We start from the raw sequence: 18,040 nt of genomic DNA on the forward strand, positions 1-18,040 counted from the left end.
AATGGAAGCTGTTGGTTCAGGTTTCCACACAAATTAGAACATTGTATGATTCGCCCCTGCGAGCGGAAAATCGTTGATTTCCGCTTGTGGGCAGTGGAGAATCGTTTACCACAGCATGTCAATGGACGGTTATTGCTGCGAAATTCGCCGCGGGCGTCTGACCGTGAAATCTGCAGCGATAATCCGTCCGTGGGCATTAGCCCTAATAATGGTGAACACAATCAGCGTGGCGTACTGCAGCATTAATGTAGTGCATCTACCCTATTTCTGCAGTGCAGCGCTCATTCACTTAGAATGAAAATAGCTGCACAGGTAAATGTTGGTGCGTGACGAACTTTCTTTTGGCAGCTGTTATATCTGTAAATGTCTTCATAAAACAAGAAATGATTTAGGATTAGAAAAACATGGCTGCCTGTCCTCCCATAAACAGCGCCATTCTTATGTCTGATATTGCAGTTTAGCCCCATTAACGTGAATGCAGATGAGCGGTAATGTGAGGACACTTCTTCTAAGCCCGGATATCGTCACACGATAACGCGATCAGTAACATAATGTGTGATAAAAAATAATTGATAGTGGCTAACAACATTAGCGCTAACCGCTTATCCTATAATTGGGGCAATTATAAGGGTATTAGAAGTCACCTCTGTGGGGTAAAGATGACTCCTAGAAGAAATCACTTTCTTGAAACCAACATGTGGATTAACCAGTTAGTGGCTGTGTGTCTTGGGCGTTACTAGATGAATAAGCACATACGTGTTTGTATGTCTGTCTATGTATAGATCCGGGAATTCCTGGACTGCAGGCACCATAATAATAATAGGTCTCCTTCCTGCCTCTGCAGTGTGACCGCTATTTATAATCCCCTCGCACGGAGCGAGAGATAACAAGTTTTTATTCTTGACTTCTTACTCACGATTGACCTCCAGCTGTTTACTCCTCGGGCAGGCAGTAAAGATGTTTGCACTTTCCCCCTAGTTTTCCCACTTTGCACTATCCTTCCTGCAGTGCAGCTCACTATTATTACCTTTGCTCTATTGAATTTATATACATAGTAACATAGTATGTTAGGCTGAAAAACGACAAATGTGCATTCAGTTCAGCCCCCCTCAGGCAGAGAATTCCATAATTTGTTCGAGACTGAATAGTTAATATTTCATAGGATGGAGGTATTGTTCAGCTGACTGGGGAGTTGACTTAGTGGTAAGTTACAAGAGACCCAGTACGTTTGGCCTGGAGGACCACTTTAGGTTCTGGGCCACAACTGGGAATAGTGGGGTCACTGCTCAGATGTTTGCTCTAGGTTGGTCAGTATGGGACTTGAAATCTCGGTTGCTGTTGGAAGTCTCTACTCAGCATGAGTCATTTATAATACAGAGATCCCTCCAGTTACAATGACTTCAGGATGCAATATTGTCAACATACAATGGTATTTCCCGGCCATTGTAAGTTGAAACCAGATTCAACATATAACAACACAGACAGTCCAAATCCGCGGCACGTGAACTTTGTTGGAGAATCCAGCCAATCAGAATAGACCTAAAACCCCTGTATTACTGAAGTGCATGCACTGATTGGTGGTCCAGTAGCGCCTCTCTACAGTACAGTGCAATACTACATGTCTCTCTTTACCTGCACCAGGATGAGCTGCTCCTTTGGACACCAGGTTAGGGCGGCTTCATGGCATTGTCTTGTACACTGTGTGTTCTGTACGGACCCTGAAGAAGCTGCAGTCCTCACATAGAAAGTGATTTACAGCTCCCTGCAGCGCTCTGACAGTTTTATGTAAACTCTTGTTTTATCTTTATTAGTTTTCTTTAATCCTCATTTTGTATTACTTTTGGGTGATATTTTAAGGCTTCAAAACCAATTACCAGTCATTCATAGAGTTATACTTTAACCCCTTAAGGACCAGGGTGTTTTGATTCTAAAGGATTAGACACATTTTATCCATGTGCTGGTTTTACGGCCCTATATTTTTTTACACTAAAATACAGTATGGGAATGGGTTCCTAAATTAGTTTTGGACATTTCGATGTATAAATTGTATAGTCTCAGATTACAAGGTGCATATGGAGATGGTTTCGCTTGGTGTTGGCAGAGGGTTGTTTTCTTTTTTTTATATATGTTTTTATGTTAATCTGTATTTTTTATTCTTATTTTTGTAACTATTTTTTTTTATTCCATGTCCCCTGTTACATCGTACAAGATCTCTGGGAGTCATTCACATGTTTTTTCAATTTCACACTTTTCCACTGTAACTGGATCATCCATTGGAGCCCCGATTAAAGGGAAAACATCCTCCAGTAGTGATAGTAGTCACTGGCAGAGCTGGTCTGAGTCTGCTAAGCCCCTGCAGCTCTGCCATGGCAGGGGACACCCAGTGATCACATTGAATAGCAGAAGCGCTATGCAGCCTGCAAGAGACAAAAAACGCTTCTGCCTTCTACTACAGGTCCTCAGCTGTAACTAACAGCCGAGGACCCGAACTGCTCCTTGTACATTGCAGGAGCTTTAATCCCACACTGTATCATCTGGGATTAAAACCCAGGAGCAAGCACTGTAAATTTTTGGTGCTTAGTCCTTATCGGGTTAAACATACAATATTTTCAACATGCAATAATTGTCCTAGAAGCAATATATATTGTATATGGAGGGACCACTGAAGTCAAAGACACCTTCTTAGGGTCCTTTTATATGGGACGACCTATCGGGTGCAGATGTCCGACAGGCCGTTCCAGCGATGATCACTTCTGTGCACAGGAACGATCACCGCTCAGTGAATGGAGGCGGTGTAGGCCGGGGATCATTCCAGCCCGCTCGCCTCCATGCACAGTAAACAGGTAGTCATTAATAGATAGGCTGATTTGGTGTTCAGTTTTTAGGCATGCAGAAACTGAACAATGGAGATAAGCGAACGAATTATCATTCGCCGTTTGGTTATGCATGCATTTAGACTGAACAACAATTTTCAGATTCTTGCTGGATCATGGGAATCTGAGTAATTTATCTGTCCGTGTAAAAGGGCCTTTAGACACCGGGGCCTGGGTGCAACTGCTACATCTTCGCCCCTTGTAGGTACGCCACTGTGTCTGCCTAGTCAGCTGATATAGGCGACTCCTACTGTCAGCATCTTCTGGCCCAACCTGTGTATGGAGCAGATTATCTAATGACTGGAACTAAATGGTGACGCCGTAATGCCATCAGACAACATGAAGGTATTGATATTATGCGCATTACACGTATTTCTCTGTCTGGAGATTAACATTCCACTGGCTTTACTCAGAAGCTGCTCCAATTACATGTAAGTGCATGACCTTATTTCCAAAACACTCCTGTTATTATATAATTGCTTGGCACATATTTCTCTGCATGCCGGTGCTGCGAGGAGACGCCGTATCACTTCATATTTACCTGCTCTTATATCAGCACAATAGCCAATACATATACTGTATATACGCCAGACATGAGATTCCTTCAACTAATGCTAAGTGGAATTTGCCTACCTAGAAGTCGGTAAGGTCAGTCCAAAGAAAGTGCACAACTGCTGCTGTCACAGAGAATATTGGGGCTCCTTCACACGAGCGTATGCACAATTCAAACAATGTATTTGCGCTGTGAGTTTCAACGTTTTTTACTATACTTTTTCTGCACGGAAGGCATGTCTTTTTGCATGTGGGACACAACCACGACTGATTGAAACGGCTAATGTATTCCAGATGTATTCTTTTTCCAGCGGAATTTTGCAGCATATTGTGCATCCCCTTGCATTTTGCGCACACATTTGTGCATGCCCCATAGACTTCTATGGGAACCTAAGGCAGCAAATGCGCACAAATGTAGTGGAAATGTGAACAAACTCAATGAAATCAATGGGTTCTATTCACTGCATATTGTACGCATAAATTTTGCACATGCAAATACGCCTGTGTAAAGGACCCCTTTATGTGGCCTTCATATGTAGGATACATAACAAAGCCCATTGTGCGAATTACTAGCCCTGCGCCCTACTTCCTAATGGGGAAAACAAATATTGGCATGTTTTCTGGCACATTTTAGAGTGCACATAAGGAAGGCGGGAGTAGTTCTGGAAAACGATTGTATTGTGTTATTAGTAAATAGAGATGAGCGAGCACCAAAATGCTCGGGTGCTCGTTACTCGAGTCGAACTTCCCGCGATGCTCGAGGGTTCGTTTCGAGTAACGAACCCCATTAAAGTCAATGGGCGACTCCAGCATTTTTGTATATCGCCGATGCTCGCTAAGGTTTTCATTTGTGAAAGACTGGGAAATTCACAAAAGTGATGGGAACGACACAGAAACGGATAGGGCAGGCGAGGGGCTACATGTTGGGCTGCATCTCAAGTTCTCAGGTCCCACTATTAAGCCACAATAGCGGCAAGAGCGCCCCCTCCCCCCCCCCGCACTGTCAGCATAAAGATCGCTCTCCTCTGCCACAGCTGTAACAGCTGTGGCAGAGAAGAACGATGTTAGCCCATTGAATTCAATGAAGCCGGCAATACAGCCGGATCCATTGAAAGCAATGCGCTGCGGGCGATCGCGGGATGAATTGTCGGGAAGGGGTTAAATATATAAGCCCTTCCCTGCAATTCATCCTGAAATGTGTAAAAATAAAAAAAATATATATACTCACTAGAGATGAGCGAGCGTACTCGGATAAGCACTACTCGCTCGAGTAATTGGCTTTATCCGAGTATCGCTGTGCTCGGGTCTAAAGATTTGGGTGCCGCTGCGGCTGACAGGTGAGTCGCAGCGGGGAGCAGGGGAGAGCGGGCGGGAGAGAAGGAGAGAAAGATCTCCCCTCCGTTCCTCCCCTGCAGCTCCCCGCTCCGTGCCGGCACCCGAATCTTTAGACCCGAGCACAGCGATACTCGGATAAAGCCAATTACTCGAGCGAGTAGTGCTTATCCGAGTACGCTCGCTCATCTCTAATACTCACCTTTCTGCTGCAGCCGGAGTTCAGCTGCGGCCTCCGGCAGTTCTCCTGAACTGCTTCTCTATACTATTCAGCAGGCGGGGCTTTAAAATCCCCGCCTGCTGAATGAGCTGCCTCTAATTGGTCACAGCCTGACCAATCAGAGGCAGGTCTCACTCACACACCCATTCATGAATTCATGAATGGGTGAGTGACTGCTGCCTCTCATTGGCTCAGCGGGACCAATCAGATTGGTCCCTGCGCTGTATTGCCGGCTCCATTGAATTCAATGGTCAGTGCTCGTTTAATCGAGACGAGCACCGCGTGGTGCTCGTCTCGAGTAACGAGCATCTCGAGCACCCTAATACTCGAACGAGCATCAAGCTCGGACGAGTATGCTCGCTCATCTCTATTAGTAAACTATACTTAATAATAAAAAACATTTTTCCCCAATACACTAGACAGGGGGGGATGAGAAAAGCCCCCCTATGACTATGTTGAGAAGTTTATATGGAGCAGTGCATGGATCCAACCAATCGTAGGGCAGATTCAGACCAGCGCGGTTTTCTCCCCTTGTACGGCCGTGATAATCAAAACTACTGATCTCTATGGGATTTCAGTGGTTTCGTTTTCACCGCCTCGTACAAATCATGGCCGGAAAAAGATAGGACCTGCCCTATCTTTCCCGCACGTAGTTAAACCAAGGGTAGGTTATCAATAGTATTCTCTCTGGAAAACCCCTTTGAAGCCGGTTTCACATCTACGTCACCCGCTCATGCAGATTGGTTAGAGAACAGTCGTCCCGTGTAAATGGGGCGTTAGTTTATAGTGCTGTAGGGAGGTGACAGGCTCCCTTTAAATTCATCGCTTCTCCAATGGTGTTACATGCTTTGCTAGCAGGCTCGGTCCAGCCCACAGGGGAGCAGGTGAATCCCCCAGTGGGCCCTGAGTCAAAGTCAGCCCCCCTCTCAGGCTGCGTACATTGGGTTAATGGGAGTCTACCAATTTGTCTGCAGTATTCTCCATATCCTTCATCGGAAACGGAGCCGCACACAAATTTTGCAAGAAATTTGTGAATGAGGATCAGGCAATATTTACATGTAGCCGTACAGGAGACCCCAGAATAAATGTTACTGGTGGGCTCTGTCTGCTACAATACCCCTTTAAGTAGTATGACTTAATACTTATGTTTTGTAGGTCAAGTGGGGATCTCGAGAATTAAGATTGTGTAGATTAAATACATGTTGAGACAATAAATAGCATTTGTAGATTACACATGATAAGATACATTAATTACATTAGTGTTGCTCATAACTTATGAAATTAATTTGTATCAAGCCTGGCCCTGCCTATCAAGATTATTAATACTGCGATCATTATAGCACTTACCGTATCTTCTCTTAGTCATTACTTGGTGTTTCAACATGAAATCAGGTCGTTGATGAATTGCGGTATTAAGAATACATCTACATCGGACCTTATTTTCGCAGCGGAAAGTCCACCATGAATTTCGCTGCGATTCCATATGTTACAGACTTCGCTCTGTATTCGCTGCAGACTTCTTGCATTTGAAGGGGTGAAATCTGCGGTGAAAATCCATATCATAAATTGAAATACTGCAGAATGAAATTCTACACCGCAGGTCAGGTTATGGTGCAAATTTTTTTCTGCAGTGTGTGGATGAGAATTTTTAAAAACGACTTGTTCTGTTACCGGACAACCCCAAATCAATGGGATCCACAGCATTAAAACAATAAACTGATGTATACTCACCCCTCCATGGCTATTGGGAACCAGTATTGCAGCCCGCTGCAATCCCGCTGATTGTGTCATATGATATCACAGGAAATCAGGTGACCGTTGCAGCCAATGAGACGCTGCAGCATCACCACTCATTCTCCTGGCATTGGTGCTAATATTCTGAGCGCCATGATGCCAGGAGTTCAGGAAGGTGACACTACAACCTCTCATTGGCTGCAGAGGTCACCTGATTTCCTGTGACATCATATGTCAGGACAATCACCGGGACTGCAGCGGGCTACAGTGCTGGATCCCAATGGCCATCAGTTTATTGCTTCCTATTGAAGCAGGGTTGTCTGGTACCAGGATAATCCCTTTAAATCTTGTCCACTTTGCTGGTAATGTAATACGCTGCATATTTTCTGCATGCAGAATATATGCAATTTATATGCCATGTGTGAACATACTCTAAGTAGTTACCCCACCAACCATTAGCCCTGGACACCTTCTGAATATATGTATATGTGCTATCAGTTATACATCATACCTTAGAAAACGTACTCTGAAGAACTCATGTGGTGGCAGACCCTCTCATCTAGGTTTGATTTGCATCTCATTGCAGGGGATGGATGACACAGGAGTTATCAGAGACAGTAATAAAGTGTAGAGGGGATGGGGTTTCCACTAAGATTGCAGGATATACTTACTTGCCTCTTTGAAGGGACTATCAGGGACTTTTACTATTGATGGCCTATTGGAATAGGTCATCAATAGTTGATCAGCGGGGTTTGCCACTCAGAATCCCATTGATAAGCTGATCACAGGGCCTACTGTCAGTTCAGACAACACTGGAAGCAAGAAGCACTGTCTGTATTGCAGTTTAGTTCTGCAGGCAGAGCTCCCAGTCAGTTCAATGGGAGCTGTGTCTGTAATATCAGACTGGGCTGCTGCAATATTGACAGTGCTATCTGTTTCCTGTACTAACAGCGGGCCCTGAGATCAGCTGATCAATAGGGATCCTGTGTGGTGGACCCCACTGATCAACTATTGATAACCTATTTGAGGATAGTAAAAGTCCTGGACAGCCCCTTTAAGGAATGGGCAGAGGTTGGTTGGAGAGTAGTTTCCATGCAGTACATGACTTTCTATAAGGTATTGCTGACGGCACATCTGTTCAGAAAGATCTCCCTAGCCCCTATATAGAGGTGACAGTGGTTTAGGGGTCCAAACAACTGAAGGTTTCCTTTAAAGGGCACCTACATGCAGCGTAAACATATCAAATGGAGATTATTTAAGGTCACCTGAATTACCGATATCTACCACCAGATGGCAGACAAGATAAGCACAGAGGTCACTGGGAAGGACAAGAAAAACATGCAAAAATTCTGTGTTATTTATAAAATGTTGTCGGCGTTCAATTCAGCGTCAGGGAATATTGAACCTCAGGAACAAAGCATTAATGTGCATTTTTGTTTTCTGCTCAGATGTAGTTCAAATGAAGATTTCTACAGACTCGTTACTGTATACTGGAAAGTGTATTCTCGCTGTTTTTTGAGATTTTGTATTTTATTCTCATACTAATAAAATAAAAGTAGAATAAAAAAAAGATTTCTGCAGACACACATATATTCAGGTACATGCAGCTCGGTGCATTCCTATGCTGCACAGTCACTAATAGTGCACTACAAAAAGTTTGTAAAGTTTTGGCCTAAGTATAATACAGCTGTGCCTATTGGATAGCAGCAAGTAACAGCACCATGCACATTGATACTGGCCCAAATATTACCAGTAATATCATTGCACGAGGCGTGAACTGAATGGTTCGGGGGACATAATGGGATCCACATTTGTTTAAAGTGCCAGAAAATCAATTTATAAGGATCAGTTAAAGCCGTAAATCATTTGGGATTGTTCTAAACAAGTACGGCTCCTTCACACGGGCGTATTTGTGTGTGTACTTGGGCACATAATACACAGAGGATAGAACCCATTGATATCAATAGTTTCATTAACATTTCCTTTTTATTTGCGCAAATTTCTTGCGCATAAAAAAGTAGAACAAAAGGCCCCATAGAAGTACATAATACACAAGAGGATGTGCGAAATACAGTGCAAAACCGCGGGGAAAAGAACACATCTGGACCTCATTAGACTAAATAGCCTTTTACATCAATGTGAGGGTGTGTGGGCATATTAACAGGCCCTGCATGCGCAAAAAAGCATAGTATAATGTGCAAACACGCGCGCAAATCAATCTCATTCACTGCACAAATATGCTGCGCTGCAGCGTGTGCATTTGCACATATGCTTTTGTGAAGGAGCCCTGAGGCAGGATTCACATGAGCGTATATGTGCATTAAACATTTTCACGCGGGAAATAGGAGCTATTGATTTCAATGGGTTCGGTTACATGCGTGCATTTGACGTGCGCAATTCGGTCATGCAAAAAAATGCACAGCGTGCTCTATTTTCCTGCGCATTTGTGCAGAGAAAGAGAACATTTTTGAACTCATGAAACTATTGGTTATAAGAGATTCTTTTGTACATATCCCATTGTAAAGGGAACTTTTCACCCACTTTTAAACCCGTAAACTAAGCCTCTGGCTTGAAAGTAGGCGACAGAGTCCCTTTAAGAGTACACAGAGAGTAATAATGCACCAAGTTTTGCAGAAGAATTTCCTATAGGAACATATTGGTGGATCGTCTCTATCTATCTATCTATCTATCTATCTATCTATCTATCTATCTATCTATCTATCTATCTATCTATCTATCTATCTATCTAGACAGATAGGGCCTTATTTGCTATTTCAAATATGACAGTTTTCTGGCACAAATTAGGGCAGAAAACTGTCTTACATGCTTGCACCACGTTTATCATGTGTTTTTAGACACTTTAGGACAGTTTTTCAAAAAAGAGGTGTGGCCTCAATTGCACCAAAATTTTGGCGCAAACTATGCCAACTAATAGGTGGTCTAAACTTAGTCTGGACAGTCTTAAAATGCGAGCTACGTATGATTGTGTGATAAGTCTGATGCATCTTAAGACTGCCTGGTCTTATTTTGCCCTGTCTGACTGTTACACGGCACTAGTAAATAAGCCCCGTGGACTCTTTACCGTGCTGCCAATATGATAAAGACCTGAACATACTGTTCTGTACATGTGTATCTTCTGTAATGCAAATACGGAGATAAACTATGGAAAATTTCAACTGGTTAGTAATATCAATTGGTAAAACTGCCTACAATGCACAAATAATCTTGCTTAATCCTCCGTTGCTTTACATAAAGTCTGCAGTCACAGCAGGTCACACTGGGGGACCACACCTCGGTAACAGAACTGGCCGCGAACCAAATTGGAGCTGGTTTGTTTGGAGAGCTCCAAATAGTTTTTGCTCGGTATTGTTTTGGCTATACCATATCTGAGGAACACAGTGTTCTTTTTTATCAGCAGTGTAAACAAGACATTGGCGCGGATAATGTAGTTGTGGTTGCAGGGGGACACCAGCAGGAGGCAGCAAAGATCATGATACAAGTGGAAGGAAAATTGCAACACTAATTTCCAGGAACTCCAGTGAAGGAAGCGAGCTCCTACCTAACATTAATTATCCAGTGTATCTGCATGAGGACATACATGCTAAAATACGCACCTTAGTATACAATTACGATTCACATGCCGGAACATAATCAAAATAGTCCTATAGAAGAACATCCAGAACATGCAACATCAGCATTTAACACATTTATCTATTCTGCACATTTTCGCCTTCGGACAACACTTGCCTTGCAGTACATGATAAGGCTCCTATATAGACGCAAGTACGCCCAAAATATGATGATTGGTCCATGTTTAATTTACACTTTGTGCCTCTTTTCCCTAAACAGTCAATATATCATATTTTCTTTCTATTGAAAATGGCGTAGCGATCGTACAGCATTCGTATTACCGCATTCCTTTGCGGCAGCTGGATATACTGCAGGCTCCTTTTCACGGCGTATTTGTTTTTGCAGTCGCCTCCGTGCGCTATGTACGAGGGGTTTTTTTTGCACATGCATCGACGCATTTTACTGTACTCTTTTGCCCGCTAAATGAACACACTCTGATTTAAATGGCTATTTAGATTAATGAGTTCCCGATGTGTTCCGTTTTTCATGGAATTGCCCAGCGCATTGTGCATCCCGTTGTGCAATGTATGCACATTTGCACACCTCCCATAGATATCTATAGGGACCCTTGGTGTACAGATGTTTACAAAAATAGATCAGGTCCTATTTTTTTTTTGCGTGTGCAAGAAATGCGCATGCAGAGGGAAAAAAAATGGCCGTATGCGCAACTACGCTTACAGCCACAAAGCATAGTTGTACAATGATGGGTTGTTTTTTTTTTCTTCCCAGACTTTTCAAACTCCGCGCTAGTGCACGCAAGTTAGGAAAAAAAACGGAAGATAGGTCCTGCCTTAGTAGTATTAACTAAGTGTGAGAAAATAGGGCAAATCCTATCTTTTCTTGCCCATACTATTAACGGACGAGAATACCGCTGGTGAAAACACAACCATTGAAATCAATGGTTTTGTTTCATCCCGTTATGCGGCCGTGACTTTCAGGGCCGCATAGCCGGAAAAAATGCAACCATCTGTTTAATTCCCCTTATGTGTATAATATCATATCATTATTACAAGTTTGGCAATAGTCCGTAAAAATAGGGTACTTTTTCTCAGTGTCCGTGAAAAAAAATTGTTGCATCTGTGACGAGTTTGACACTCGGGACGATAATGCAGGTCGAGCAGAGGTAGGGTCTTAAAAGATCAGAAGCACGGATCCCGCGCTATATATTAATACTGGTGCCCTATATTGAAGTAACAATAGAGTACATGAATAGGAAGGCACAGATGTGCTACATGATGGCACTGGGGACCCCGGAGCATGGATTTAAATTTTGTGTTGTGGCCCCTGTAAGAGAGTAAAACCTAATTGTAAAGTTGAAGAGTAGGATGTGAGAAGCAGAAATCCGTCTCTGTAAGTCCCGTGGGACCACTGCTATGACTGAAGTGGCCTCCTTCTACTATGATGCATGCATGGGGCTGTTTGACGCTGTCATTGTGGGACCGTGTTACAGAACTGTGAAGCACCGATTCAATGCAGATGCAATGCAAGTTACTAGTAAGAGCATGAACCAATCAGAAGGCAATGCAGATTTCAGCATGAACCTATAGGTTGGAATTTGGCGCGATTGCCTTGTTGCACCTGTGTTCAACCCAGGGACTCGGATCGGCACCCGAATCTTCTGCATATGATGGGGGTGACTTCGTGGATGATCAAAATGGGAGACCTTGCATTGCGTGCACCTAGCATGCGGTGCGATGCTGCCGCCGGCCCTATTGGAAACAATGGGCGCTGCAATGCAAGAGCTTTCAGAAAGAAAGAACATGCCGCGATTTGTTTCATGCATCGCGGTGCCATGCAGGAAAACATCACTCATGTGCATGATCGCATTCAAAAGAGCGGGATTCATATTCGTGCGAGATTTGTGCGTCTTGCAATGCACAAATCTCACGCGATTTACTCGCTCCTTATGAAGCCCCTATGCAGTCGCCATGTATTACCGTCAACTTAGTTACGTTCCAATGGCTTTTTTTTTTATGCGCTTCCATATTTATGTATATAATGAAATACTCTCTTTTTTTGGGCAATGATCATAAAAATACGTAAAATTACAAAATACAGAACGAGCGTTCCCTGTTATGGATGTGAGGTTTAGCATTACGGACTTCTTCACACGAGTGTATGTGCTATGAACGAGGTTGATTTGCGCACGTATCAACACATTGTAATGTACTTTTTGTACATGCAGTGTATGCTCATTTTCCGCATATTCCGATTTAAATGGCTAATGAGGTGCAAATGTGTTCTTTTTGCAGCTGAATTGCGCAGTGTATGGCGCATTTGCCTGTGCACGGAGCATGCATTTGCGCATGTCACTTCTATGGAGACCTTTGCAATGCAAATGCCTAGGAAAATAAAGCATATTCTAATTTTTCCACGTGTGTAAAAATGGTAAATATGTACGAACCCTTTAATATCAATAGGTTCCATCCTCTGTGTGCAAATTTTGCGTGCGCCATCGAGGACATATTTTACATAACTGCTCCAATCTGTTTTCTGTCGCGACCCACAAAGTACAAAGCAATGTGCAGAGGAAAAACACTGGGACTTATTGTGTAAATGTGTGTCAATATATCTCCTCAGTGAACTGAGGCTGTTTATTAGCTCTGTGGTTTGCAGGAGGGGGGTGTATTACGAAGTCAGCCTACTTTGCATAGAGGGGGTGACACCATATGATGTCACCAGCCAATGCTATTTAAGGGCGAGCGGCACTGAAATAGCATTCAGTTGAGCTTGTTGCATCAGCAGTGGAGACCTGAGAGCGCTGCAGGGTGTCCATTCATACAGTACGGGATATATATATATACCGCTTAGACTTTTATTTTTTTTTTCGTGGCAGTCTAAAGTTATAATCTAATCCTGCAAACATGAGTACAGGATTGTGTAAATACCCCATGGAGGTGGCTGTGTATGAGCTGCACAATTTCTCCATTTCATTCTTCTCCTCCCTTCTGGGGGCAGATGTCGTTTCTGTAAAGCTGGATAACAGGTAAATATACAGATTATTTCTGCATATTTAGCTTTTTTATCATTTTATAGATGTGCAATGCAACCGCTGCAACATCTGATGGCAGCAGGTGTATCTTGTCACTATGTAAGCTTCCCATATGGAGGATTTTACAGTTGCTACATTTGTGTTTCTTTTCTGGATTCCTAGGGTTGTGTGTGTTTAGGAAATATTTGATACATGACCTCAGTATCTACATTGTAGTAATGCAACAATAGTATTTATTTATTTATAGATGTGTATATATTATATATACACATTGTTACATTTAATGCATTGGCAGTAATAGTGTGCTGAGCTAGTTGCAGCTGCCTTTTCTCTTATGGTATGCTTTTGCATCATATTCCATAGCACAGCAGACATGCCTGAGCTTTGTTGCGGTGAAGGCTGGTTGGTTAGAGCAGGATTATCCTGGTTTGGACTGGAATTGCTCTGTTTCCGCCTCCTTGTTTGTCATAGTGTTGCAGGAGACTCTTGCTTTGTCTGTGCTGTCAGTTTAACCCTTAAGGGGATGTATGCATTAAGCACAGCCTCTTGCCTGCAGCACGCTTTAGTATCCTTCTTACACGAGAGGTGAACTATTTTGCATAAATATCGCACATTTACAGTACGTTACCGCTGATATTAACGTATCTTTATTTTTCTCCTTGCAGCGCTTCAGGAGCGAGTGTTGTTGCAATAGATAACAAGATCGAGCAAGCCATGGTGAGTATCACACATGTAATATCATAGATATGAGTTTTGTTATATTCTTGTGCACAAAAAGCAGGGATTATTTTATTACGTTTTTCGGATAGTACATATATAAAAATTGAAAAAGCCAGTTATAAATTAGACCGCATACGTTGTGGACTGAAACGGCCCCTGTAATGTAATGAGGATTGTCCTAGGAATTGCATCAGCTCAGCGTGTAGGTAGTTAGGACTGGAGAATGGGATCTCCGTTGTTCCGTGTGGACGCGTAATGCGGCTTGTTGCCGAGCAGATTTCTCAGCTGAGGTTTTGTGGGATCTTATTGGATGGAGTAGGACTGCATTGCACGCTGCAGACTGTACCAGGCTAGGTATGTGGGAATCCCATCCGCAGGAAGGAAACTGCAGACGTTCCAACATTGGCGCCTTCTCTGGTCTTACTCCAGCATTACTGACCTACTGTACTCTATGATGAGGTGCTGCAGCTAGAACCTGCTTGGGTTCATTATACTATATTTGCAGATTGATCAATCAGCTATCATCTAATACATTAAAATGTATAGACATTACTAGCTGGGAAAAAACTTGAAATAGCATAAATGGAACATTTTATACATGGCAGGTTAACACACACATACAGAATGTGGATATAGGACCCTTACGGTTGACTTGCTTAGACTTAGTTTCCATTATGTGACTCCGTCTAGGTCTTTGTGACGATGAGAAGATGTTGCTTTACTTGATTCAGAACTATCTGTACTGAATTCTGTTGCTATATATACATTTTTATCATATGTATGCAAGTAAAATATGCTGAAATCTTTCAATTGATATCATTGGACACTTCCACTGATGGCATTATTCTTTGTCCTACAGGATTTGGTAAAGAACCATCTCATGTATGCAGTGCGGGAAGAGGTGGAAGTTCTGAAGGAGCAGATCAAAGATCTGGTGGAAAAGAATTCTCAGCTTGAAAGAGAGAATTGTCTGCTAAAGAATCTTGCCAGCCCAGAGCAGATGAAAAAATTTCAATCCAGGCTTCCTGCTGATGAGACAAGGGAGATTTCAAGCCTAGACTTTATACATGCAACCCAACCACGCTCAGCCGGATCTGCAGTTTAAGTGGCTCTGTCTTTGGAGTGGACAGAGCCACAGAACTTTTCCTATTTCGTCTCCTCGATAATGAGAAAAAAATGTAATTTTTTTCCCCCCTCTTTAAAGTGTCACCTTGGCCTGGAGGGTCGTTGACTAGCCTATACTGGCACCATGAGATGTACCAGGGCTAGAGCAGGTTTCCTCACAAGTCTTTTCTTCAAGAGAAGGGTGAGAGAAGCCATTCGTGCACTCTTTTAAGAAGAGTACCAGTAAGACAGAGCTTGTCCGTTATGGAACCTGCCTTTCTTGGTGTCAGGCTTTTAATGCAAAGCCAAGCTAATAGCAGAAGCTGCTGAAGGAGGCCACAGACCGCTTCTGAAAGAGTTCTCTAACCATGGAGTACAAAGTTGGCCAGAGGAGACCATCTCTGTTTGGCTTGACCAGAAACTGTTCCGAAATGGGAAAACAGAGATTGTTGACCTCCAGAATGTACAGACCGGTGTAGGATATGCTGCTCCATTTGGTTTGGAGAACAAAGCAGAGCTTGAGATGCACCTAAACACTTTGAAATGGATATCTGTAGTTAGAAGGCACATACTAGCCCTAGTTAGATCAAGTGGAGGTTTCCAAAAATCTCCACGTAAAACAGGGCTGTAAGCATGAGTTTACACAAATAGTGTTCATTGTTGGATAAGCGGTTGCCATAAAGTCTCCTTAAAGGCTTGGAATATGCTACATATAACATGGACACTGTTAGTCTTTGTTTCTTTTTATCTTTTTTTATACATGTTTTGAATAGTTTGTATTTCTCTTACTTTCTTCTCCATTTCCATCTGTCTTCATGCAAAAGCACATTGGCTGACAAAGAGCCTCCTGTAGAGTTCACACGACACTTTAAAATCTGGGAAAAGTAAGATGGACTTTTTATAAACTGCAATATTAATGACTTCAGGACTAAAACTTCATACAATAACCTTTTATGGCTCAATGGAATCAGAACGTCAATATTATTGTAAGAGACTTGCAATGTACATAACTATGGATTCTGCAATAAAACCTTTTGATATATACCTATGAGTATGTTTCAGTCTTACAGATATCTTGTTTTAGTGCATGTTTTTTATTTGCATTAGTGATCAAAAACATAGAATCTGAAAAGACCTTAATATTGGGCAAAACTGATCCATTTGCAGGCATAGTTCTGGAAGAAGTTTCTTTTTACCCTAGAAGCATAGAAAGGCACATTTATAAAAATATTAGCATAACAGGTGTGGAAAAGTCATACATTTTGGCATAACGCACTTTGTGTGCCAAAATGTGTGACTTTTCACCATTTAATGTCAGCTTTGACAAAAAAGTGGGTGGGGCTTTGTTTTAGGGGTAGCCACTCACAGCCCATCAGGTTTACTATAATTTGCACCAGAAATTTGTATAAATAACAACTGAAATCTATGCCAGCTTGTAGCTGGCATAGATTTCAGGTTTAATGCATGACAACCCAAAGGCGCACCACATTTATTAAGAGGCTTGTGCCTCTAAATACATTTGTTGCATTCCATACCAATTCCGCCTTTACTCAGACCAGCGTGCTAAACACCGGCCTGACTAAATCTGTATCTGTCTTCAATTCTAGTTGATAACTCAGTCTGTTATGACGTGATGGAGTGCATTTTTTATAGACTCTGTATGTTGTATCACTGTATTAACTATGTACAGTGATCTGCATGACCTATGACAATTGTTAGTTAGAAATATGTCCGCACTTCAAACACTACAATTGTTTTGTGGGCCTAATCATTCATAGTATAGGAAATATCTTTACTTCTATAACTAGCCTTAAAGGGGTTCTCCCACTTCTAACTGCTTTCAGACAGCTCTGTACATTGCGCAGTGGCTCTAGTTGGTATTGCAGGCCCATTCATTTCAAAAGGATTCGGCCTGCAGTACCAGCTTGGGTCACTATGCAATATACGGAGCTGTCTGAAAACAACTAGAAGTAGGAGAACCCCTTTAAGTGTGGTATTTGTCATATGTACCCAACTGGAGCTTCTGGAGGCACATAAAGGACTGGTAAATGTAAAACACACTGCACCGGACACAACACTAAGATACTGGGCCAATGTGCAATGAATAAAAGAGATATATTTCTAGACATGTTTATTTAGCAGCCTGATGTCTGTCTGCTTGTAGAAAACTACATCTCATCCCCTTGATAGGGAATCTGCATAGATTTTTCTGCGCACAGACATGTCCCTTCTTGATGTGAGACCCACGTGAGGCTATCCGCATGAGGATTAGTCCTACCGGATGGGGTTAATCCGTCTACGGATCCATGGCAGCAGTAATGTAAATCCGTGTCAGAAATCTGCACGTGTGGGTTTACTGTGAAATGTGGATTTTTCTGACATGGGGTTTGCTGTGTGAACACGGACGGACGCTGAATGCTAAAAGGAATGTAACAAAAAAAACCAACAAAAAGTAAAACCGAACACAAGCCTTAATCCATCCTGCCCGGCGTAGATTACTGCAGTCTTACTTCCCTGCTAAGGCATTCGGGCTGTATTTGCTACTGCAGTTATTTTTGTGGCTTGCGGTGACCTCGGTGACGTGAACACACACCATGGGTGGTGCAAGAGGAAAATAGTGAAACTTAGATCAGTCACTCCTCAGAAGAAAGATTGTGTCCTATCTGTCTGTTTGTTTCTGTGTTGCCAAGGCAGCCGGAGGTCGCACCCATAGTGAAATGAACAAGCACGCTTTAAATTGACGTGCCGGACACAAACAAGTCTGCAGACTGTCACACCAACAATACGTGAACCGAAGGATTATGGAAAATGTTACATTCCCTGCACACTGTATATCGCATCTAGACCTCCATGACGAGGCAAAGACTCGGGGTGGTTCTGCAT

At 42.7% G+C, this 18,040-nt stretch overlaps 1 protein-coding gene across 3 annotated transcripts in view; it reads left to right on the forward strand.

Annotated features, from left to right (window-relative positions):
- LOC136580402 (TSC22 domain family protein 3-like) overlaps positions 1-16,201 on the forward strand; it is a 50,706-nt gene extending 34,505 nt beyond the window's left edge. The window contains exons 1-3 of one of the 3 annotated variants that reach the window (XM_066580954.1): positions 13,053-13,327; positions 13,999-14,050; positions 14,913-16,201. In XM_066580954.1, the coding sequence (XP_066437051.1) occupies positions 13,206-13,327; positions 13,999-14,050; positions 14,913-15,158 (420 nt within the window). In that variant the 5' untranslated portion in view covers positions 13,053-13,205 and the 3' untranslated portion in view covers positions 15,159-16,201. Of the gene's footprint in view, positions 1-13,052; positions 13,328-13,594; positions 13,919-13,998; positions 14,051-14,912 lie in introns of those variants that run through there. The other 2 variants (XM_066580953.1, XM_066580952.1) reach the window with 2 other exon arrangements.
- Positions 16,202-18,040: the final 1,839 nt, after the last annotated feature.

This window comes from Eleutherodactylus coqui, chromosome 10 (assembly GCF_035609145.1).
Source record: "Eleutherodactylus coqui strain aEleCoq1 chromosome 10, aEleCoq1.hap1, whole genome shotgun sequence".
NCBI lineage: Eukaryota > Metazoa > Chordata > Amphibia > Anura > Eleutherodactylidae > Eleutherodactylus > Eleutherodactylus coqui.